Source organism: Neofelis nebulosa, chromosome 9 (assembly GCF_028018385.1).
Source record: "Neofelis nebulosa isolate mNeoNeb1 chromosome 9, mNeoNeb1.pri, whole genome shotgun sequence".
Classification (NCBI taxonomy): Eukaryota; Metazoa; Chordata; class Mammalia; order Carnivora; family Felidae; genus Neofelis; species Neofelis nebulosa.
In genome coordinates this window covers 51,950,593-51,975,582 of record NC_080790.1, presented here as the reverse complement: position 1 = coordinate 51,975,582, position 24,990 = coordinate 51,950,593, and the positions used below count along the sequence as shown (strand labels likewise).

At 45.0% G+C, this 24,990-nt stretch overlaps 1 protein-coding gene and 1 long non-coding RNA gene across 6 annotated transcripts in view; one reads left to right on the top strand and one right to left on the bottom strand.

Moving 5' to 3' along the window:
• Window positions 1-1,761: 1,761 nt before the first annotated feature.
• Window positions 1,762-23,547, top strand: LOC131484922 (uncharacterized). Its single transcript, XR_009248503.1, has 3 exons — window positions 1,762-2,209; window positions 9,151-9,223; window positions 23,071-23,547. It is a non-coding gene; the product is annotated as an uncharacterized LOC131484922 (long non-coding RNA).
• Window positions 3,905-24,990, bottom strand: part of EXOC6B (exocyst complex component 6B) — a 626,910-nt gene continuing 605,824 nt past the window's right edge. For all 5 annotated transcript variants that reach the window (XM_058683716.1, XM_058683713.1, XM_058683714.1 and 2 more), the window contains 2 exons: window positions 11,475-11,587; window positions 3,905-7,385 (listed from right to left, as the gene is read on the bottom strand). In XM_058683716.1, the coding sequence (XP_058539699.1) occupies window positions 7,259-7,385; window positions 11,475-11,587 (240 nt within the window). In that variant the 3' untranslated portion in view covers window positions 3,905-7,258. The remainder of the gene's footprint in view (window positions 7,386-11,474; window positions 11,588-24,990) is intronic.

Here is a 24,990-nt window from a genome sequence, read left to right as displayed (position 1 = left end):
ATAGTGAAACACTGGAAACATGCCAGATATTCACCAACTCAGAATTAAATAAACCCCAGGTACATCCATGCAATGGAAGTATTCATGGGCTTCAGAAAGGAAGAAATCCCATTATATTGCCATGAAAGATGTTTAAGATACGTTAAGTGGGAAAGAAGCCCGCAATATAAAATACCAGGATTCAATTTTTTTGGTGAAAAAAGTACCTACATATTCAGATGATCTGAAAGAACATCACCATACTGTTAACAGTGATTCTATGTGGGAAATGGAATTAGGGCTCAGTATTTAGACACCCACATCCACATCCACACATGCACGGACACACTCCTTCACCACCACCACCACCACCACCAGGAGCACACCCTGCCTGTCAGGAATTAAACTGCCATTTTGGTTTCTCACCTGACGCGGTCTGTTGTCAACCTGTTCCTTACTCCACAGCATACCAAGAGTGGGGTAGTACATGGCTGTAGAGAATTTTAAAACCATAACAAAACTGACCAAAAGCTACTTTGCTTTTTATTCTCAATCCCCTTCCAAACCAGTGTGGGCCACAAGATATTCCTCCCAGCAGGGAGTGCTGCTTTCCCAGCCGCACCCCCCTCGGTAGTAACTGTCCCCACTGCGGGTGTGACTCATTTGGTCAGGAGGGCCCAGGTGCCATTTGCTGGGCAAGATGCCGCAGAGGATTCAGACAGGCATGCCAAGTCATTTCTGCCTCCGAAGAGCTCATTGTCAAGTCGGAGCATCAGACAAGCTCACGGTTCCTAGAAATCATCAGTGTCCCTAGGGCTCAACTTCCTGCCCCCATGACCTGCCTCCCCATAGCAGCCTCTCCTCCTGCTGCTCAAATGGGGGTCTATGCTCACTCCTCCCCACCTGATGCCTTCATGCTGCCCTGCACCTGAGGCCTGTTTCTCCTCAGACGTCGGAAAAAAAGGAATCTGAGTTTTTGATCTTCCTTCTCCCGTGCCCATCTTTGCCTCCCTTCACCTCCAAGGTCCAGATCATCACTTAATCCTTCACTTTGCTCCTGAGATTGACAGCCCGAAAGCCCCTTCCCTAAAACCTTGGAGACATATCTGGGAAGAAAGAATGAAATGGTTGCTCGGAACTGGCTACCTGAAAAGCCTTGAGCTGGGCAGAGGCCGCTTTCCTGGGCCCGAGGAAGTGGTGTTTCCCTAGCAGGCTTCTCTGGAGAAGAGGTTCACTGGAGAGGGCAAGGACTTACTCCATCAGCTTTAAAAATGAGCACTCCATGGAATAGAAAGAAAGAAAAGCCATCCACCCGGCTTAACCTGAGCCTTGTAACAGAGAGGGGAGTGTGTAGGGAGAACAAGAGGGAGATCTAATTAATTACCCTTAGAAGCAAAGGTAAAAGTTGAAGATTACGAGACCCATTTACAGGAGGAAATAGACCCATCATTGAGCCTAGAGAATGGAAGGATTGTTTAGGGCCAGAAAAGCGTCTCAATGTTCAGATTCCATTCCTTTTCTGGAGCTTTGGAGAGAGGAAGGTCATAGCTTGGGCCTGGAAGATAACACTAAGCAGTGGGTTCAGACTGGGAGGGGGCCTGTTCTCTTGGGTCTAGTTCTGGGCCCACATCCTGCCCCCACCCTGAGGGAACAGGAGCTTCAATCCTCTCTGGGAGTTGATGTGGGCTGGCTGGTGAAGGGGAGCCCCCCGTGAGAGAGGCCCCTCCATTACCATCACAACGGCTGATGTCACAGACCCCACAAAGCAGCTGGGGCCCCAAGTGCAGGGTAACCCTAACCCCAGCAGTGATTGAAACAGATAGAGGGGTGGCTCTCCCGCACAATGCCCAGGCCCCCACTCCTCTCCTCCTCCTCCTTGCACTTCCTCAAGAGCTTTTGTCTTCTGGTCCCCTGGGCTGTGAGGCTCTCTCATTCCCGGCACACACTGCCCATTAAATTCAAAACTGAGGCCTCTGGGGAAAGGGTCTGGCACTTTCTCTCCCTCCCCTTATCTCCCGCTAGCTGTTCCCCATCCTCACCTGCCTGGTCCGCAGATAAGCCTAGTTGTGAGTAAAGGGGCATGCTGGTGCCTGCTTCACATCTGTCCCAGGGTCCCCACCTCGCACCCCACCCTGGACACCCCACCAGGGCTGCTCCCTCTCTGGATAAGGCCTGGGGCGGTGGAACCATGCATCAGTCAGTGCTCGGAAGCTATAGGAAACGTTCTGAGGTGAGTCAGGTTCAGTTTGGCTTTGAGGGTCCATGTATCTACACTGGACTCTCCCCAACCAGCTGGGAGGCTCCGTATTCTCAGAAGTGCAAGGTCCTCATGCCGACCTCAGTTACCATAACCTGGCTGTGTAGAAAAAGCCAGGAGTGGCTGTACCAGTTTTTAGGTATGACCTGAGGTTCACATGGGGGCTCCTGGAAAAGGTAAGAGGCAGAACTGAAGGTCTTGAAAAATCTTCCAGAATTCTATGAGGCAGGGAGAGGAGGCTCAGGGCGTCTGGCTTTCCCTCAGGAGATTTGGTTATCATTCAGTATTTTAGTCCCGAATCTTTCTTTGACAGTGATGAGAGCCACGCACATTCTATCCAGAAAAAAATGGGTGAACGCAAGCTGGTACCCACACATGTGCACATACGTGTACACTCACACACATACACATATCCCACGGGTTCATGAACCCCTGGTTAAGAAGTCCTGAATTCTAGTACCAAGTGTGAACTTTGGCACCAAAGAGAGAGCGGAGAATGTTCTAAGTGGTGGTGAGGGGGCAGATTCTAGCTGAAGAACTGGCTGTACCCTGAGTCACAGTTGGCTGATTCGAAGGGCTTGCACCCATTTTGTGTACAGGAGATCCGGAGGCCTCATTACCATCCACCCTGTGCTGGGCTTGGAGAGGAGAAGCCAGGAGGCAGAGAAGCTCTGGACACTTCTGTCCAGTGCTCAGCCACGAGGAATGTTGTGGAATTGGAGAGGAAGGAGGGGAAGGCCTTAAACAGTGCACGTGCTATGGCTAGGAACTGGCGAAGCATCCTGACCATCCAAGACTCCTTCACACTTGACAACCACACTGTAAATTAGGACTACTTTTCTGTTTCACTGATGAGGATTAGGAGATTGAGGGAGGTAACTGGTCAAGGCCAGCTGGCTAGTAAGTGGCACAGCAGGGACTGAAACCTGGCTACAGTAGTCAGACTTGTTACTGAAGGAATTTTTCCCATCCTATTCTCATGGCTTCTGAGGGGGCAGGCAGACTGGTGCTGTTACACCATTTCTGGCCTTATTCCCCATGCTTCCGTGGGGAACCTCCCAGCATATGCCAAGCTCAGGCCAACTTTTTACTCTAATGTGGTCTGTGCCTAAGATACTCCTACAGCTTAATACAATTTGAATTTGAGTCCTTCAAGGCCCAGCTACTTAACGTCCTGCTTTCTCTCTGCTCTCTTCCCTGACCAGACCCATTCCTATAGCAGGCCGTGGTGCCTGCCCCTCTCCCACACTGAGCTCTAAAATCGGCTCATTTCGCCCCTTCTCCCAGCCTGGCTTTGTTCTGGATAATCCGCCATCTTCCCGTTCTGACTGGGAGCCTTTCTGTTGCCGGGCTGGTGTTCAACCCATCAGGCCTCAAGTTGCCTAGTCTGGTGCTCCACGTAAATCAGGCATTTCAAAAGTTACTCGTCTTGATGGTGATGATGCCAGCATTAACTACACACACAGGAAGATCTAACTCAGTAGTTCGGGACGTTTCAAAGGCTCCTTGCCCTTGTCTGGCAGGCAGGCTTTCTCCCCCCAGCAGGCTATTGCCTGCTCTGGTCCTCAGTCCAGTTGAGGGGGTGCATTGGCTGTCATACAGATCACCAACCATAGCTGCACTGTGCGAAAGGGGCGGAAGAACAAAAACAACCATGAGACAACACCGTGGCTTTTGAAACAGGTACATAGGCTCTCTTGTTTAATAGCAGTTAAGAGAGGAAAATGTACAGGAGGAATAAACATGCTCTTTCCACACGGGAGGTTCCCACTAACCACGAGGCCCATCTGCATCAGTAGCTTTACTAGTGAGTTTTAAAGAAAAAAATTCCCTTTAGAGTTAAAAATGGACTCTCCTAAATTTCCTCCATAAATGTACAACTATTTGTGCAAAATAAAAAGGCCATTTCCAACACATTGGTGAAAAGTAATTGCGGATGCAGGCAAAGAGAAAAAAAGAGGCAGTTGAAGCAGGCAGGAGGAGAGTCCTGGGAGAAAGGAGGCCAAGGTAGGGGGGGGATTTCTGTTAGCAGGCCCCAGGGAGTGTCGAGAGGCTTTATGAGGAAGGTCATGGCCACTGCCAATCTTGGGGATAAAGGGCTCTGGGTCTGGGGCTTGCTGAGCAAGTGCTTGACAAGTGTGCAGTGAAGCTAGGCTGGCTTTGAGGCCTGAGAGGCTGTTAGGCCTGGTATGCAATGGAAACACTGGGGAGCACTCCCTGGCCATTGGACATTTCTTCTGTCAACAGGGACTCTGCTGGTTCCAATCTCTGGGTCCTGTTCTCCCCCTCCCCCCGCCAACACCTTCATTTACAGTTCACTCAAAGAGATTTCCTATGAATGTTGAAACTATACAAGCCACCTGTACTACTTCTGAAACCTACTAGGGTCCCAAACAAGAACATCCCTCTAGAAGCATGGACCAGGTTTTTCCAGGAACTTGGTCAAGAGTCATATTAACTAGAAGGCCGGGAGGCTTCTAGCCACCTGTGTTCTTGCCCCCCTTACTGAGGCCCACTGGGGCACCTACCTATCTATCTCTGGGCACTTGAGGCCAGATCTTAGGAATCTGATGGGCATGGGCACATGTGCGTGAGTCCTCTCAACGGCTGGTCCAGCTAGAGGCCTATAGGCAAAACTGAAAATTCCTACTTCACCAATTCAAACAACTTGGACGCTGCGGGTCCCTGTTTTTTGACCTTCTCTTGCCCCCCAAGAGGGTGTCTCTACAGACAACTCAGTAGCGGCATGTTGGTTTCATTAGAGAAGACTAAAGGCAGACTGAGAGGGAAGATGAGATCTACCAAAGGGTCCTCCCTAATAAGTCTTGAGCTTGAGTAAGTGTTTTCTTTAAAGGGACTTCTGTGTACAAGGTGCAGAGGAACCCCCATTCCTCCACCTTGTTCGCCTTTCCTCTACAGCAGTCTTTCCAGGGTACATGTTTGAGACCGGACCAGCAATGATGACTCAAAAAAGACAAAAAGTATGACCTGCTTAAGGTTCTCTCCATTCCACATCCAAGTCTCAGTGCACAAAGCTGAAGGAATCTTGCTGCAAACTGGGGACTAATAAAAGGCGTATATTTGGAGCCCTTCTTAAGCAACAGGACTTTAGATTCGTGTAATCATTTCTTGCTCCTTTTCAGTCAAGTCCAGGGCTTGGGAGATGGCATCTTGGGTCTCATTCCCATGGCCCCCTGCCATCCCTTGCCTTTTGAAGTTCTGGGTGGCAGCATTCACCTGGACCCTCATCCTAAGACCCTAGGCTAACCACCTAGGTCTCAAGGTGAGCTTCAGAAAGATTCTCCAGAGCTTACACGCAGACTCGTCTCTCCAGCTTTGAGGAAGCCTGCATGTCTGTGGGCATAATCTCTTCCCCTTGGTTTTCAAGTTGTGATGGGATATGGGGGGCTGGGGGGCTGGGGTGGGGAATGAAAAAGGAAGCACCGCCCTCCCCAGAAGCAACTCAGTAGCTGACAAAGGTAGTGAAGAATTTTGCTTGATGCGTCTCTCCACCCACTAATCCAAGCTGGAAAGGCCTGTGTGGCTTATTTGTCATTGTCTGGTGATGCATAATTATATTCTTGCCAGTAGCCACAGTAGCATCTTCCTGAAGAGTCTTCAAGTTCCTCTGACTGACCTCACAGCAAAGCCCTTGTGTCAGAAGCCCGTCTGGGACAGCGGACACAGCTTCCAAGCTAGCTAGTCCAGGCTCGCTTTGCAAACTCCAGAATTTGTGGGGTAGGATTACAGACAATCTTTCTCAGATGAGGCCAAAAGATGGTTCGGGGGATCTCAGGAGAGGATGGAAGGCTTAGGCTTGAGTAAGAAGAGCTTCAGATCTAGGATATGACTTAGTAAGGGACAGCTGGGCCAGAGGTAACAAACTACTAGCCATACTTGGCCCTGTCTACTTCATGGTGACGTCTCCATCCCTAGAGGCATCCTGTCCAGCTACGGCTGCCCCCAGTGTGCAGAGCTGATAATATTTCTTTGAAAGATGGTGGCCAGGGAGCTGGTTTTACAACACAAGGAACACTCCCAGGTAATCTTCAGGTTTTACCTAAGGGTAGAGTAAGGGCCATTTTCAGGCTTCTGGAATCCGACTTATCTCAATGGATAAGTCTACTTATCCGACTACTGAAGGAGGCCAAGTCTCTGTGAAGATCTATGGAAATAACTGTTGATCTATGTTCTGAACCAAGTTCCCTGACCCTGAAAGAAGAAAATGAGAAGAATGGGGAAAGGACCGAGGCTGATTCCATTCACACTGGTTTTCAAGAGCCAATAAAACTCCTTTTGGTGTGGAGCAACCTGCAGTTAGTCATGGGGTCCAATTAGTACCACTGCATACTCAACTCTGTCTTGCCCTAGAGAAATCAGCAATAAAAGACTGGGTCAGATATGGGCTAAAGACATTGCCATCCTTGGGGAACTGGAGTGAAGCTGTCATCTGGCCACATGCCATGCTTGTTTCCCAGCCAGGGAAAGTTGGTGGACAGAGGAGATACGAACCTCCAACACAGTGTGCTGGTTTCCATACACTAAACAGTAATGTTTTCCTGGTCCTCTCCTTGCATCATGAAGAATCAACCTCACCTATGTGGTGAATGGGGCACCCGGGAGTAAACAGGATATACTTTATTACCTTTTTGCCTACTCACCTTACCTCCCAGTGCCAAGTACCCATTTTGTTAGTGTCGTTCCTGAGCCCCAGACCTAGGCTCGAGAGCCATGGATGAAAGGTGGTTCATCATACTGGGATTGGTGATATCACCATCTCTAGGATGATACAGACAGTATAGTGTAACTTCTCCTGAGCCCCAGCCTAGCAACATCTCACGTACTTGCTTTATCTTGTGCCTCTTTTTCTATAGGGAAAGGTTATGCGAATACTGTACATAGGTTATTAAAAAAATACATTTGCTCTCTTTGAAGAAGAATGCACAAATGCAGGGCCAGCCAGGGCTGGGTCCCAGGCTATGGGGCTATAGTGAGCAGCCTCTGTGGGCCTGAGGCCAGCCTTCACGAATGGTGGCTGCTGATGAGTCCCCGGAGCTGCTTGGCCACAGTGTCAATCAATTTCTGCTTGTCTCGCTCATTTTTCCGAAACTGTGCAAACATGTTGTTCTTGCGGCTAGTGTCCTTCATCCTAAACACGGAAGGAAAGAAAGAGAGCAAAGTGTTTGAGGAGACAATGGTAGAAAGAACTGGCAGGAGGCAGGATCGCACAGTGTATCTTACCCTCCACCCAGAGTTGAGAGAGTGCAGAATGTTTTCACTGTCAGGCCCATACTTACCTACTTATTCAGGAAGCTGTCCATAGCCCTCCCAACTTCGGTCACCTTTGGAATCAAAAGTCAAAAGCCAGCTATGGGAGAGCCAACCCCCTGATCATCCATACCCGCCCTACCTATTTCCTTCCCTTCCATCTCCAGCTGCGCACCTGTTACAGGTCTCTGGGGCATGCTAAAGCCCTGGTGCTCAACAGGCTCTTATAGGATATCTAGGATCCACTTACCATCTCATGAGTTTATGAAATCTTGCTGGGACCTTAAAGCTGGTATTTGAAAGATAGGGCAAAAACATACTCTCAACTAGTAATTCCAAGAGGATATGAATAACGAAAAGCCACCATGTATTTCTAAACTTCACAGGCTGTTTACCCTATCCCATCCTTAACAACACTAAGGGCTTGAATGATCTTTTTTCTTTTGTCTCAGACTAAGGACCCAGAGGCAGTGAGGTGGCTGAGTGTGTGGTGCTGAGGAGAGCAGGTGGGCCATCCTTTCACTTGATGAACCGGAACTTTAGGCAAGAGAAGCCCCTGAGGACTCGATGTCTGTCTATATCCTCAGACCTTTGGTCTTTGCAGGGCTTTCTATTCCTGGGTCCTGTTAAAGCTCCAGAGGTGGCATAGTCTTAGAGTACAAACCATGGGCAGCTCTGGGCAACAGTTGTGGTCAGACGGAGAGACCTAACAGGGAAGCATGGATAAAGTCAAGGCCAAGCTGTGGTTTCACAGAAATGCCCAGGTCTGAATAAGCCATTGTGATAGAATGTGGGAATCTGCTATTCCCTGCAGAGAGTCTACAACCTCTGACATCTGACTGTTAACTCTGGCCTCAGTCTCTGCACACTGGGCCTCCAGCCCACCCCTAGTTCTGGTGTTAGAGAATTAAGAACACTGCCCAGACCAATTTCTCCTGGGTCTTCATGACCACCTCCCAGGAGCTACAGCAGCTCTCTGACTTCACAGCTCCCTGGGCTGCAGGGACACAGGTCAGAAGAAGTGGGGGGAAGGAACCTTGGCAACCCTAGTAATCACCCCCCAGGTATACGTCCAAGGGCCTTTGGCCCATCGCCAATCCTGGCCCATCTTTTCCTGTGGGGTGGCTCTTGTGCAGAGGGGCAGCTTTGGGGCCAGTGAGTTAAAAGGCCAGAGATCCCACAAGGGCATATAAATGAGGTCAGGAGGTCGTGACGAGCACCAAAGCTGTGTGGTTCTGGCTGACACCGACGGCCACAAATGAATGGAGACTTCTCTCACAGATCTAAGCTTAAGGGCCTTAAGGCTGGAACTACTCAAGCGAACTCAGAACACTGAGTATAAGATACACCCACCCACATGGGCAGGTCTGTGCTTGGAGGTGAGGAAGAAGCAGAGGTGATGGAGGTTGGTTGAAAAGAAAGCACGCGGGTCTCAAGGCTATGATGATTACTGTATTTGGTCCCTTACACATTAATTATACCATTACATTTATGGAACTGACCTGGCTTTAGATTATATATCCCAGGGAATATGCTATAAATCTAAGTAAGAACAACACAAAACAAAAAAGAAAAAAAAGGAGGAAGAAAAAAATGCTCCCTATATGTATGGGATATTTAACATCCTATGTGATCATTAATTTCAGGACTCCTCCAAGCCGCCCAGAGATGGGGAACCAGAGTTGGCTTTCAGCTCCCATAGGAAGCTCTTGCAATAAGGTAGAAGGAGGGGAGGAAGAAGACCCCTGAGCCTCAGAGTCTTGGAGTTCTTGGCCCTTAAGGCCTGGAGTTGGGATTACTCAAAAGATAAACTCAGGTGCCCTGAAGGCTGACGGTGGCATGCTGGTTTGTGCCCTGGGATGCTCCAAAGCCAAAGGGGAAGCCTCCTCGGGATCCTGATCTACTTTGGCTATGGCCACCTCTCAATGACACAGGAGCCTCTTCTCTTTCCTGAATGTCCTCAGCAGGTCTTTGGTTCTTTTCGTATCTCACCCTGCCAAGAAGCGCCAGGTTAAAAAGCGGAGACTGTCAAGCTCTGGTGGTACATCTGGCTGTGCAGAAAGCAGGAAAGGGTCAGGGAAAGGGACTGGTTCCTATGAGGCTGGGAAATAGGGATTTTAGTGATCGGTGTGGCCTATGGCCCTACTGGGTTTGGAAGGAAGCTTTTAAACCCTGCTGACTCCTAGGGCTAAGCACGAGGCTTTGTTCCTGTTAGGCCTCCAGAATGCTACAGACAGGCTGATTATTTTAGCCTATAATTGATCCACAGAAAGTGGATGAGGCAATACCTCTTAGATCTAGGAATTCTCAGGAGCAGACAAGTAAAGGACTACTGAGAGAAGGAACTGGAAGGGAATCCCACAGCCCATTTGGACACATAGTGAATATGACATCTAAACGCCAACTGAAAAGCCAACATGTCCCCAATTCAGCTGGGATTAGGCCTTGCCTCTAATAAAAAATTTTCCGCGGGAGGCATAGGCTCCAGATGTTAACGCCATGGGCTTCAACCACCAGGAGGCGGGGAAGACTGCCGAGGAGCTCGCTTCTGTCAGGGCTGAGTTTCAAGCCCTGCACTAGCAAGAGTATTGAGTGGGCCAGGAAGCTGAGTGGGAACAGCCCTTTACCTGGCGCCAGTGGGGGAAAATCCCTGCTGTGACCTCCAGCCCCATAGGAATTGGTATGCCAAGGGTCACTCTGAGGACCAAGGATCGAGGAGGCAGCCAGCCAATTGGCACCAGGCTAGTTTAGTAGATTAGTGTGTCAGGGTGGGGACAACTCACAGGGTAGGGATTTTAGTGTAGTCATTAGTGTCAATGAGGAAACCAGAAGGACTTGCCTCAAAGTGATGGAAAAGGCCCAAGTGAATAATATACTTACTCTCTAGATATCCTAGGGAGGAAGGTCATTGGGAGAGAGAATCATGGGAAACAAAGTTAAAATGGAAACATCAGTCTGTCTTGGCCTGGAGAAAGCTGCACTCTGGGCTCTTAGTTTCTTGGCTGCAAACACATCCCTCTACATCCTGCTCTTGCTTACTTTCCAACTCCTCCCCTTCTCTCCCACCACACTGCGTAGTAGGGAGAATACACCTTAACCTTTTCTTCTGCTTAAGGCTCCATTCTGACCTCCTAGATGCTGGTCCATGTATCCAAGTTCACATATGGCCACATAGGTACTTGCTGTACTACTTAGATGCAGGGTACTCTTCCAAGAAGCTTCGAGGAAGCTAGGAGTTAACAACTGTGATGACAGGAAAAAGCTTCCCCTTTCCTTGGATCTTGGTCTCTGGCCTGCCAGCTCTCAACTAGGTTAGCAAAAGCCAGAACTAGGCTGCACAGCAGATCCCGGCATCTGGTTGATACACTGGTTAGCCATGGGATGTTCTGGAGACGGCTGACCCAATCTCAGTGGTAGCGCCTCTGTTGGCCAGTGACTGCCCAGAGCAAGAAGGAGACACCTTCTCCAACACAGCTTTCTTGGGACAGTCAGCACAGTAAGGCTCGACTCTGGCAGGGAGTGGGAGGGGTTGCTGGTGAAGGTTTCAGTAATTCCAAGAACTTCTCTGCTAGAAACCGGATGGGGTTTCTTCGATGGGGCTGTTCTGCCCATCATCCCCAGACGACTGGGGCCAGTCTCATTCTATTCACCAGGTGGCCTCTGACCAAGCTTAAGGCATGGTTCTTTCTTCTCTTTCCATCTCTAGTTAAAGAGATGTTGCCCCTTTAAGCTCCAAAGTACTGCCAGAGTCCACGTGACCCATACTTGGCCTAGCTTATTGGGGGTTCAGGAATTAAGAGGCTACAAGAAGGCCAGCCTGCCAAATCCAATGATGGAGACTGCTGGTAGCACTTGTGGCAACTTCAAGAACAGGACCTCTCTGCTGTCTTTTGAAGGTACTGGCAAAGAGAAAATTATCCCCGATACCAACCCCCACTTCCCAGCAGAGACCGCTGGACTAGGTACTCACTTCTCAAGCAGGGTCAGTGCTGTCACTGGGTTTACCCGGAGGTACTTGCAGTTGGGCTGACCATAGTCAGCAAGGTAGGTTGACCAATCCCACTGGATGAAGAGATCCAAAAGCTGTAAAATATTCAAACCCCACCCCAGGGATTAATCAGAAAAGACCAATCAGGATCTCAGAAACCCCTACCATCCTTCACTACCAGCTAACAGTAGATCTGGAAAATAAAAATAAAAATGTAATAAGAGAAAGCATGGCTAAAGACTGTAATGCAACTAGGAAAATAAATGAGTAATCATTGGAAGGCAGAGTCACCTCTACTATAAGTGCTGTAATGTTGCTAAGACTACATGCCAGCACTTAGCTCTCAGAGGCAGGCTGAGACTGAATCAAAACACAAGACTGTAGGGGCGCCTGGGTGGCTCAGTCGGTTAAGCATCTGGCTCTCGATTTCAGCTCAGGTCATGATCTCATGGTTTGTGAAACTGAGCCCTGCAACGGGATTTCTGCTGACAGTGTGGAATCTGCTTGGGATTCTCTCTCTCCCTCTCTCTGTGCCCCTCACCCACTCGGGTACTCCCTCTCCTCTCTCTCTTTCGAAATAAATAAACTTAGCAAAAAAAAAAAAAAAAAAAAAACAACACCACAAGACTATCATAATAACCGTTCATTAATTTAATAAATACTTAACAAATGCTTTCCATGTGTCAAGTGGCATTCCACATGAATCTTATTGCTAGAGAGACTGCTTAGAGGGCCACATATGTAACTGTATAAGCTTTGAGGTTAAAAAGGTATGAGTTCAAGAACCAGTTGCATGACTTCCTGAACTGACTTTGCCCAACTTACTCAGCTGATACTGTGAGATAACAGAAAATACATATTGGTCTCTGGCCCTGGTTACTGGTATAGAGCTCCTAAAACCCTTGTAATTTCCTAAATGATAAGAACACTACGGGCATCTCTTGTCCTGATATTGGCCTTTGACCTCTGTTCTTAACACAGATCTCTTGAAACCCATGTAATGTCCTAGGTGATAGGAGTGTCTTTTGTTCTAATGAGGTAACCCTGGGGGGCTTCCTGAATAAGGGCTGGTCACTACTGGAAAGATCAAACAATGATTAGAAGCTTGGAATTTTCAGCCCCACCACTCATTCTCTTGAGAAGGGAGAAAGGCTGAAAACAGAGTTAATGAGCTATCATGTCTATGTGATGAGGTTTCCATAAAATCCCAAAAGTACAGGGTTTGGAGAGCTTCCAGGTGGTGAACATGTGGAGATTTGGAGAGACCATGGAAGTTCCTTCACACCCTTTTCCCTATACCTACACTATAGCATAGCACACCTCTTCCACCTGAATGTTCCTAAGTTATAGCCTTTTCTAAGATACCTGTGATCTAGTAAGTTCTGGGAGCCACTCCAGCAAATTCAACCTAAGGAGGGGGTCAAGGGAAGCTGCCGTCTACAACAGTCAGTCAGAAGCCCAGGTTGACGACCAGGTGGTTGCTGTCTGAATTGCGGGGAGGGTCTTGGGGGAACTGAGCCTTTAACTTGTGGGATCTGATGCTGTCTGTGGGTAGACAGTGTCAGAATTGAGTAAAATTGTAGGGCACCCAGCTGGTGTTGCAGGGACTTGCTTGACGTGGAGAAAAACGTCCAAGCATTTGGTGACCAGAAGTGTCAGAAATGAAGTGTTTTGTGTAAGTGGTAAAGGAGACTCAGAGGAGAAACACAGTAGGAAAACTCTGAGTTTTTCCCTACATAGGGAGCAAAACACTGAGTTTTTCCTTTACAGACACAGACATATACACATACCTATAGTGTGTAAACAGGGCACAGAGACAACACGGAAACACTGGACCAAGGTATAAATGGATCCTGTAGCATTATGGGAGCAATCCATGTCGCACCTATGTGGATACTGGCCGAATAGATGGAACCCAGAGCCATGATAGGTCACGACTGAAAAGTGGGCTTAGCCCAAGATTGAGGGCACAGAATCTGGCACTGGGATCAGGAGGGTTCAAGCGGAGCACCAAGAGTCATGAGTGCCAACAACTGGATGCCTAGAAGAAGATAATGAAAGCACTCTGAGGGTAAATGGAGTTCTGAGTCTGGGAGAGATTCTGACTTAGAGAAACTTAAATGAATTTTGTCAAAGGCTTTCCTTCCCAGCCAGATTTAGCCTCAGGTTATCACCCTAACAAATATTTAAAAGCTGTAACTGGGTAAAGCCAAAAAAGAAATCATTGCATTTCTAAGGTAGGAGTGATGCAAGGGAAACTGTTGCCTCCCCTCTCTAAGCTTCTAGAGGGGGCAAAGTCCTGTTCTCACACTACTGCACAGCAGGAGGGGCTTCTAAGCAGTCTCTAGCCATGGGATTCATGTAAAGGCCTTTGAACTCAAGACATGTTCCTGGGTCTCCCTTTCTGAGAGGTAACTGACGATGGAGACAAGTGGATGGCTGTCTCTCTGTGCAGAACAAAGACAAGAGAGGCCTAGAGTCAAATCCAATGCCAGGGCCTGGGCTCTAGGCACACCTTCCTCCCCTGTCTGTCTTCACTGTGCAACTGGGCAAACAGGCACTTGTGGGCCTTGCCCTGCTTGGCCAGGCCTCCTCTCCCATCCATTCTTTTAGAATAGTTGTTATAAACTTCCTTAGGCAGAACAGGAATTGGCTGAAGTCCCAAGCCTAAAACCGAGGAATGCCCCTACACCCTTAGCCAAGAAAGGGATACTAAAGAGGAGAGGAGACGGGGACAGAGATGAGCAGACAAGTCAGTCACTCTAGGCTGGCCTGTCCCCAAAGGGCCCTCTCAGACCTCTTTCAGGTCAGGCCTATTTTAGTTGGCAAGTAAAAGGGCTTCTACCACTTCCTTTCACTGCCCCAAGGCCTCACAGAGCTCTGCTTTAGAAGAGAATTTTCCCTGACTTCCTACTCTAACTGTGGTATTTCTGTCCTATAGTACCCAAACACCATGCAAGATAGTTCCTCTTTACCTGCTCCTAGGAGTGCAATAGACACTTGTTCTAGTCCTCCCAGTACTGTGTTTTACAAATATAATTGTGTTTTTCCCCTAAATACCAGGAAAAAAAATTATGAAAAAAGACAGCATTCTCTTAATTAAAATTTCTTCTCGGAAAAATGTAAAAGACCTTGGGGAGCCTGTTATTGTTTGCACCCTAGGGAACTAATATAATAAACTAATAAAAAAAGTGAATGAATAACAAGTTGAACTGGAAACATTTGAAAACCTGATTTCTTAAAAGTATTTTTGGTATTTTCAGATGTGTATACATATGTGCATTTAACAAAACTACCTTCTCTATTAATGAATTCCTAATTTCTGTGATGGAATTAACGCTATCAGTATTTTCTGATTTATGGCACAGAATGCCATGTCTTTCTGGCTGATGATGCCTGGGCAAATCACCAATGGGGTGGGGAGGGTGGTTCATGATTTAGCTCTACAGTTTTCTATTTGTATCCTCCTGCCAAAGTCTCTCAATGCCAGTACTGAGCCTAAAAGCTCTGGGATGACAAGCTACTTAATTTATCCCACTCTGGGCATGAAAGCTACACAACTCTATTAAGGTCAACCAGTATGAGCTGTTGATCACACTCTGGGAGAGCTGGAGACTGGGGAGTCTGGGGAGTACTTAACCAAGTTAGCTGCATGGGGCACAGTTTGGCTGGATCCCATGAAGTGTTAGAATAAAAGATCAAGAGGGGCACCTGGGTGGCTCAGTCGGTTAAGCATCTGACTTTGGCTCAGGTCACGATCTCGCGGTTCATGGGTTTGAGCTCAGCGTTGGGCTCTGTGCTGACATCTCAGAGCCTGGAGCCTGCTTCGGATTCTGTGTCTACCCCTCCCCCACTGGCACGTGCCTGTGCGCTCTCTCTGTCTCTCTCTCTGTCTCTCTTTCTCTCTCAAAAACAAATCCCTACTTGGTTTTTTCTGGTGCTTTCTTATAATAAGATTTAAGACATGAATTTTTGGCCAGAATACAACCGAAGTGATGCCGTGTACTACTCCTCAGGGGATCACACCTTGAGGTATACACTGCTCATCTGTCTCTCATTGGTGATATCAATTTTGATCACCCTATCAAGATGCTGTCTGATTTCTCCCTGCCTAGGTATTATGTTTTCCTTTGCCAACTAGTCAGCAATGGAGGAGACAATCTAAGGTCATGCAGATATACAGCTCCTGATTAAAATTTCCCCTCAGATTTAGCATCCATTGAAGATTCTTGTCTGATTCAGCTTTACTATGATGGTTGCAAAACGATGGCATTCCAATTCCACGCTTCCCTCCACATTTATCAGTTGTCACTCAGCATTTCTCCCTCACTAACTTACACATTTATTTATGGCATGGATTCATGAGTTCCCATTTTTTCAATGGCTTATATTCATCACTATACCTAATTAATTATTTCAGTGCTCAAACTGTCCCAGATTTGGCAAGTGGGAGCGCTTTGAGCTAGAGCCTGTGTCCCTGTGATACTTCCTTACCTTCTGGCATAATAAGGTGTTTGTTGCAGGCTTGTCTTATATCGACCGTGCCCCAGCCATCAGCCATTTCTCTGAGAGGCCCTGGTTTCTTTTAGTGGGAATGTTATAGAGACCAAGATTTGGGTGCTAAGTATGCCTACTGCTACTGTAGCAGCTTTGTTCATTGCTGCTGGGGGGCAATCTGTGGGCAGTTAAACCCTTTCAGCAGAGCTGGGAAATACTTGCACGTAAATATACATATACATACATAAGTGTGCACACACATATACATGTGTGCTTCTATAAGCATGTACACATATATACTGTAGAAATCACGAGTTTACACTAATACCTCCAATTCAAATCATTCTCTCAGAGTTCTTTCTCGCCTTCCTCTATTCCGTACTTGTGCATGCTTTCTTCCACAATAAGAATCTTGGCTCTCAAGAACATCATCTCTTTTGTGAATTTGCTCCATCCTATCGTATATCTAAAATAGGTTCAGAATTATTTGTACATACCACTACCAAAAAAATTGCAATTTGCCATCCCAACTCAAGACTGGGTGTACAATCAAACAAACATTGTGTTCCTAAGCCACTTGGGTTAGTTCTTCATTTTCCCTTGGGTCTAGTTATGGTATTCATCTAAATGCAACCGGGTTCTTTTGTTTCCACTTGCTTTTAGTTCTAGGCTCCTTTCTCCCATCCTTGTTAATTTAATTTTTAAATATGTAGGACATTAACATGCTTCCAAAAGTCAAAACTACAAAAAAGCTAACTCGGAGAAGTATTGTTCCTTCCCTTGCTGTATTTCTTTTACCCCAATTCTTCCCATGCCTCACTGGTAACCAACTCCATTGTTTTTGGGCCTGTCCTCCCTATGCCTCTATTTGTAAAGATAGGCAGAGGCACGGACGCTTTCTAATTTTTCTTTCTCTCTTTCACAGGAAGTAGCATATTAAAAATGCATTCTAAGAACTCTTATTTCTTGATATTTGTAAGTAGATGGTGGATGGAGAAGAAGAAAGAGGAGGGTCAGAGGTGGAAGACTGAACTGAAGATCAGTGTTCCACAGTCTTTATAGTTTGAACATTACCTTGCAATTCTTATCATAGCCGCATGCTACATATGTTATTATTTACTTACCATTTTTTCTTTGTATTGATTCCTGTTTTATCATAAGAAAAATGTAAAACAACATTTTACATCACTATCATAAATGGGAAACCATTCTTGCCATAAAGAGAAGATGACTCAAATATTAGTGTCACAATGAGATGTTCTGTTTGTCATCACAAAAACTAAAAGGGGACATGATTTAGTGTTTCCTTACAACATGATTTAGTGTTTAATGGTGCATCTGGGTACTACCTAAACCTGTATCTTGAGTACTGTGATGTCTTCTGTACCTCCAGCATTTTATCCATACTACGGTTTAGTTTGTGACTTCAGCCAAGAGTTCAGTGATGCCTGTGTGCCTGGAACAGAATGAAGTGGTCTATGTGTACAAGGAAGCACTTATAACAAAAGTTTCAGTCAAGTATCAGTCTTATTATGAAGGAAGATCAGTGTTTTCTTTTTAAAAATATTTTTTTAAATGTTTTATTTTTGAGAGACAGAGAGAGACAGAGCACGAGTGGGGAAGGAGCAGAGAGAGAGGGAGACACAGAATCCAAAGCAGGCTCTAGGCTCCGAGCTGTCAGCACAGAGCCCGACGCAGGGCTCGAACTCACAAACTGTGTGATCATGACTTGAGCTAAAGTTGGTGCTCAACCGACTGAGTCACTCAGGCACCCCAAGACTGCTGTTTTTTTATGCATGGCTTCTGTGTCTGGGGCTGGTCAAGAGGGTCCATAGCCAAGGGTCTGCTTTGGCTGGGGAGGCCTAGCAAACCTGGATGGGCTGGAAAACTTGCTAACACAACCACAAGGATAGTTCATTTTTCTCATAACCAGGTATCTTCCTTAGTTAGTGGGTTTTCCTGTAGTTGGCTTTTGATGAGTTCTTACTTCTGCATCAGAACATTGTTAAAATTCCTGATTCTGTATGGGATGACTTCTGATAGAATTTATAGAACCACAATTTGGGCCTGCACTGTGTTCATTCTATTTATGTTTCTTAAGACTTGGTTGTTTTTTTTTTTCTTTTTTCTTAATTTCTATTTTTAAAAGATTTTTTAGAAGGAATTTTTTTAAGTTTTATTTACTTTTGAGAGAAAGAGAGAGAGAGAGTGAGTGGGGGAAGGGGAGGGGCAGAGAGAGAGGGAGACACAGAATCTGAAGAAGGCTCAGGCTCTGAGCTGTCAGCATAGGGCCTGACGCAGGGTTTGAACTCATTAATTGTGAGATCATGACCTGAGCCAAAGTTGGATGCTTAACCAACTGAGCCACCCAGGCACCCTTATGTTTTAAAGATTTTATTTTTAAGTAATCTCTACATCCAGCATTGGGCTTAAATGTACAAACCCGGGATCAAGAGTTGCATGCTCAGGGGCGCCTGGGTGGCGCAGTCGGTTAAGCGTCCGACTTCAGCCAGGTCACGATCTCGCGGTCCGTGAGTTCGAGCCCCGCGTCAGGCTCTGGGCTGATGGCTCGGAGCCTGGAGCCTGTTTCCGATTCTGTGTCTCCCTCTCTCTCTGCCCCTCCCCCGTTCATGCTCTGTCTCTCTCTGTCCAAAAATAAATAAAAAACGTTGAAAAAAAAAAAATTTAAAAAAGAGTTGCATGCTCTACTGACCGAGCTAGCCAGGAGCCTCTATGTTTCTTAAGTGTTGTATAAAACTTATTAACCTTCTAAAGTTTAAAAAGTTCAAATGAAGTAACCTGTTCTAATAGTTACTCATAAGATTTGAAACAATAATAATAGAACATAGGAGCTTATCTCAGATTTTCTTAATGAAGAGGTAAACCCCCTGGATTCAGCAAATGTTTTTAAAGCATCCTCTATGTGCAAAGAACAGGGCTGGGCCTTTCAAGTGTCATTAAAACAAATGGTTTACCCTCATGTAGGAGAATAAAAGAAAAGCATGAATAACTGTAATCCAAGCCAAATGAGTGAAATGCTATAAAATGACATACTGACTATTCCTCCTTTTTGAACTAACAACTGAACATTTTACAAAATTTTCACTTATAACAAATTTAAATAGCAAATATAAATTGTGGTGCAAACCACGCACACACACACACACGCACACACACACAATGCCTTAGAGGTGATGGGAATCATCTCAGCAATATTAAATACCAGTTACGCTTATATCCATGTCATAGAGTTCAATATGGAAATCTGTCTGCATTTTACTAACATCAGTGGCATATTAAAAAAATTATTTTTAAATAATGTTAGGCTTATATAAAAGTTGCAAAAACAGTATAGACAGTTCCTCTGTACCATTCACCCAGCTTCTCCAATGTTCACATATTAATTACATTGCCATAATATAATGATCAGAACCAAGAAATTAGCATTCGTACAATACTATTAACTAAACTATGACTTTATTCTACTTTAAGCAGATTTTCCACTAATGTCCTCTTTATGATCCACTCCAGAATCCCACACTGAATTTACTTTCCATGTCTCCTTTCTCTCTTCCAATCTGTTACAGTTCCTCATTCTTATCTTTAAAGATCTTGATACTTACGAATAGTTTCTTTGGTCATTTGTTTTACAGAACATCCCTCAATTTGGGTCTGCCCAATATTTTCTTATGGTTAGACTAAGGCAATAGTTCTCAGCCAGAGGGGAATCTTACCTCCCAGGGGACATCTGGTAATGTTTGGCGACATTTTTGGTTGTAATAAGGGGGTGTAATCTGGGGGTGGTGGTGGTGGGGTGGGGGTGGTGGTGGTGGTGATGCTGCTTCTAGAGGATAGAAGCCAGGGATGCTGTTAAAAAACCTACTATGCTCAGGACAGCCCCCACAACAAAGAATTACACAACGCAAAATGTCATTAGTGTTGAGGTTAAGAAACTCTGGGTCAAGATTATGCATTTTTTTTGTTTTGCATAAATACAACAGAAGTGATAATGTACCCTTTTCAGTGCATCACTATCAGGTGTACATGATGGCCACATCTCATTATTTGCGATATTAACCTTGCTCGATCACTTAGTTAAGGCGATGGCTGATGACTTTCTCCACCGTAAAGTTACCATTTTTACCTTTGTAATTAATCCAAAGACTATGCAATATCCTGTTTTCCCTCAAACTTTTGTCCACCAACTTTAATATCCATTGATGGATCTTGCCTGCAACAATATTTACTGTGGTGGTTGGCTATTTCTCTCACTCCTTATGTAAGTTATTAATTGGAATTCTTCTGTGAGGAAAAGTACTGTCCCTTCTCCTCCATTTATTTATTTGTCCAATTATTTATATTAGTACTACTTCATGAATATTTATTTTATTTCACGGGTTATAATCAAATATGATCATTATTTACTTTGTTGTTCAAATTATTCCAGCTTTGGTCATTAGGAACTCCTTCAGAATGGCTCTCCAGTGTATTTTCAACCAGCCCTACTCTTTTTTGAACACTTGCTTACTTTCTGGCACTAAGATGTTTGTTCCAAGCTCATCTTGTACCTTCCCTGCCCCTGCTCTGAAATGTCACTTTTCCAAGAAGCTACGGTTCCTTTTACTGGAGAATGGTGTTTAGAAACCACAATCTGGGCAATTAGCCTGCTCATTTCTATGGGGTGTTACTGCTTCTCGGTCATCACAATGGACAGAGCTAAGAAATATATGTGTTTACTAACTTGCACATACAAACATATCTATATTTCTGTATCTATTTATGTATATATACTAAAATCATGAGTTCCTATCTGATGTCTCTGGTTGCAGTTCAACACCATGGGGTTGGTGCTAGCCTTCCCTCTTTCCTTATCACTTCTTTCTCTGACAGTGAGAAGCCTGGTTCTAGTTATCTACATTTTATTTATTTGTTCAATTCTAGTATAAAGTATTTCAGAATTGCTGACCCATACCCCTGTGAGAAACAAATTTACTAACTAGAGTGTAGTATTTGTATATAGTTCTTTTTGTCTTCAGGCTTATAATTTCCATTCAAAATACTGGCTTTTAAATTACTTGGCTTAGTTCTTTTCTTCCCACCCCCAGCTTCAGTGTGGTTATATTACTCTTTCATAACTCAGTTAGACTTATTTTTCACCATTGTGTTCCACTTTGGATTCCTCCCACATTCTGGTTGATTTTTATTATTTATTTATTTGGGGGAATGAGTCAGAGCTATATAAAAATTATCCTCAGAAGTATCGCTCCCTCCTCATCCCAACTAACCTGTTCTAGTCTGTTCTAGTCTCTCCACTTCTTTCTGCATCTTTCCTATCTACGCATTGCACGCAACCAATTTCGTTTCTGGTTTATCCTTCTTGTATTACTTTTGTACAAATGAGAATATACATAAGCATTTTCTTATAGCCTTTTCTTTCTCACTTGAAGGGTAACATACCATGGATACTCTTTTGTGCTCTCCTTTTTTTAATGTTATGTCCTAGAACTCCTTCCCTAGATGATAATTCCTCATTAATGATTATATTCTTGATTTAGTCACACAAATGCTGTTTTTGTAAACCAGGTAAGTCATTTTTCAAGGGACAGGCCAGACATTATGTTTTGGGGCTACTTTATCATTAAACTGCTGGCACAGGAGAGCGTTTGATATTTACAGAGTAGGACATACCAATAAATGTTAGGGCTACTTAGATCAAAAGCAAACTCAACCAATCGTTAATGATGCTTTGACTGCAAACACAGTTATTTGTTCATGGTATTTATCAGAAGAGAACAACTAAAGTAGTGTAGTAGTTGATGTGACATTTTATAAGCTACATAGATGAACAAAAATTGTAAATTATATCATTACTGGTTATTATACACAAATTATACATAAGTGGGAAAGGACAGGACAAGGAAGGATATTTGAATCATGGTATACTCTTTTTTTTTTTGCTTCCTGTATGGCTTCTATTATTTTTTTCAATGTGACTTTAAAAAAAAATTTTTTTTTTAATGTTTATTTATTTTTGAGAGAGAGAGAGAGTACGAGCCAGGGAGGGGCAGAGAGAGAGGGAAACACAGGATCCGAAGCAGGCTCCAGGCTCTGAGCTGTCAGCACAGAGCCCGACGTGGGGCTCGAACCCACGAACTGTGAGATCATGACCTGAGCCGAAGTCGGACGCTTAACCGACTGAGCCATCCAGGTGTCCCTCAATGTGACTTTTAACTAAGGCTTTAGCAGTTCTAAAGCTGTCTCTACTGTATTTCTTAGTTATTTCAGAACACTCTCATGTTTAATAGGACTCAGGGAGGACCAAGACCCAGAAAGGAGAGGCAAGTTGCTGAAAATCATGAAGTAGACAAGTGGTAGTAGAGATGCCTTGATGGCTTATACTCCCCAAGATGCCACAGCTGTTTATTTTTTAAAATCCTCTTTGATCCAGGCTCTGGGTTGGGTACTTGCCCGAGGCTACGTCAAACTTCTGAACACTTTCTTTTTTGCACTGGTAGCTGAGAAAGTCTAGAACAATCCAAATGATTCAAAGTGAAAACTAGTCTAAGGCCACAGAGTAAGTTAACTCAACAGAGAACAGATAGCATTATAATAGCAGAACAAATGCTAACTTCCACAAAAGACTTTTGGAATGAGATTAAGAGAGAGTAGCACTTTCTTGGTTAGCACATACGAGCATACATGCTTCTCCAGCAGAGAATGTACAAGTAATTCGAATGGATGAGTTGTACGTGGTAAAGGGGTAGAAGGAAATCTTCAAGTAAGAATTATAGATTAATATTTTTTTAAATTTTTTTTTTTAACGTTTATTTATTTTTGAGACAGAGAGAGACAGAGCATGAACAGGGGAAGGGCAGAGAGAGAGGGAGACACAGAATCTGAAACGGGCTCCAGGCTCTGAGCCGTCAGCACAGAGCCCGACGCGGGGCTCAAACTCACGGACCGCGAGATCGTGACCTGAGCCGAAGTCGGCCGCTTAACCGACTGAGCCACCCAGGCGCCCCTAGAATTATAGATTAATATTTAAGCAAACAATTCTGATGGCGCCTTTGTGTTCTCATAGGCAGAAAGGATTACCCAAAGAACTCAGAACGTAAAGAAAGAAGAGGCTGGTGAAGAATGCCCTGCTTGTTTTCACTACTGGACTGGCGCTTGTCAACCAAACCAATTCATATCATGCCTACTCTTGAAGAAGAGAAGTGTTTTATGTACTTTTGCCTTTGTTGCTAATTCTGTGATCTGAGCCTCATCTCCCATGTAGATAGGGAGCTTGCTAAGGATGGTGATCATGTTTTCTCCTTCTCAGTACTCCACAGTGTGGACGAGCATATGGTTAGATCAACAGCAGATGGTCAGCAAAGACATGTTACATGGAATTAAAATAGGTGAATTAACATTTTATGGGAACAATATTGGCTAGATGGTGGAAAAGACTTATGATGTGTGTTTTTCACAACCAACATTCCAAATGGACCAACCCTAAGGTTCTCTTGACCAGCACTTGGAAGGGCGGTTGAGTGAGGAAGAAGGAAATATCAAACAGGAGAGATGATGCCTATGACAGGTGAGTGGGAACCCAGCTGCGGGTATGTGGTTCTAAGGTTCCAGAGGAAGATACCTGTGAGTACTGAATGGGAACTCAGTAGATGTTTGGCTCCAAGGTGACATCTGGGTCCCTCCTAGTGGGCAGCATGGGCTCTACCTCACATTAGAGAGAGCCTCCTCTTCCTAGAATATCTGCAAAGATTCCATGGGAGTAAAGGATCATAGGAGCTAAGGTACACACAGACACAGATACAAAGACACACTGACAAGAGCCACACCTCTTTCCCCTGGGGGTGCTTTACTCTACATGTTTTCTCTCAAACAGGCACACTGAGTCTTCTAGAGAGCTGTGCTCCCAAAGCAGGTGTGTCCTTGAAGTAAACTTGATGTACAAAACCCTGAATTTGCACTTTACATATATTCCGGAAGAATTCTTCATGAGAGGAGAGACTACCAAATGACTCCAAATAACATGCTCCTCTGGGAAATTTAACATATAATCTAACTGACAAAATTCTAAATATGCTACCTCTTCAGAACATGGCTGCTACATAAAGTACAGTACACTTAGTCAAGAGAATTGTAACATACAGGACACTAAACCAGGCCAAGTTTCTTTTGTCTACTCCCTGCCTTGGACAGGATGAAACCAGTTGCATCATTATAAAGTATTTTTCGTAATCACTGATGCACAGGTGCCTTTTAGGAGGAAGGTTAGCACAGCACAAAAGAGCCTCAGGCGGGGTGGGGGAGGGTTCCCTGACGATGTGACCCCAGTTAAACCAATAAATGTTTTCTCCTTCCAATACGGAATCATAACACCTGCTGTCAACAGCTGAGGGCAGATCAAGAGAATGACTGTGAAACGTCCACTAAAGAGCACGGAATTGACTACTGACCCGTTTGTGTTCACTGCCCAAGATCTCCCACAACTCCCTATTCCTGGGGCTGGGCCACACTCATTCAGAGAGTGTCTGCCTGCCTTCCATGTATCCTCAGGAGCACTTCATGACACTAAAATCTGAGCAAATGCAGTAGAAAGCAGGAATTATTTTAACAAACATAAACTGAGTATCAACAATGTATTAGGCATTCTTCTGAAAGGGTGAAGAAATTATCTCGAGTCTCAAGGAACTCACGCTGGTAAGTAATAGATACAGAATGATGTGAGCATGCTCACAGCTACTCTAACAGAGTGCAAAGAAAGTTCAGAAGAAGAGCATCTATGCCTGAGCCAGGTAGGTGGGGATCACCTTAGGACAAATAGGACAAATGAGCAAGTGATAAATGACCTCATATGCTAAACTAAGGAGATTGAAGTTTAGCCTAGAGGCTTCTCTCCTCGTTTTAATCAAAGCTGCTATATGCTTTCTTCTAGATCAAGGGATGGAAAACTACAGTCACCATTTGTTTATGTAAATAAAGTTTTATTGGAACA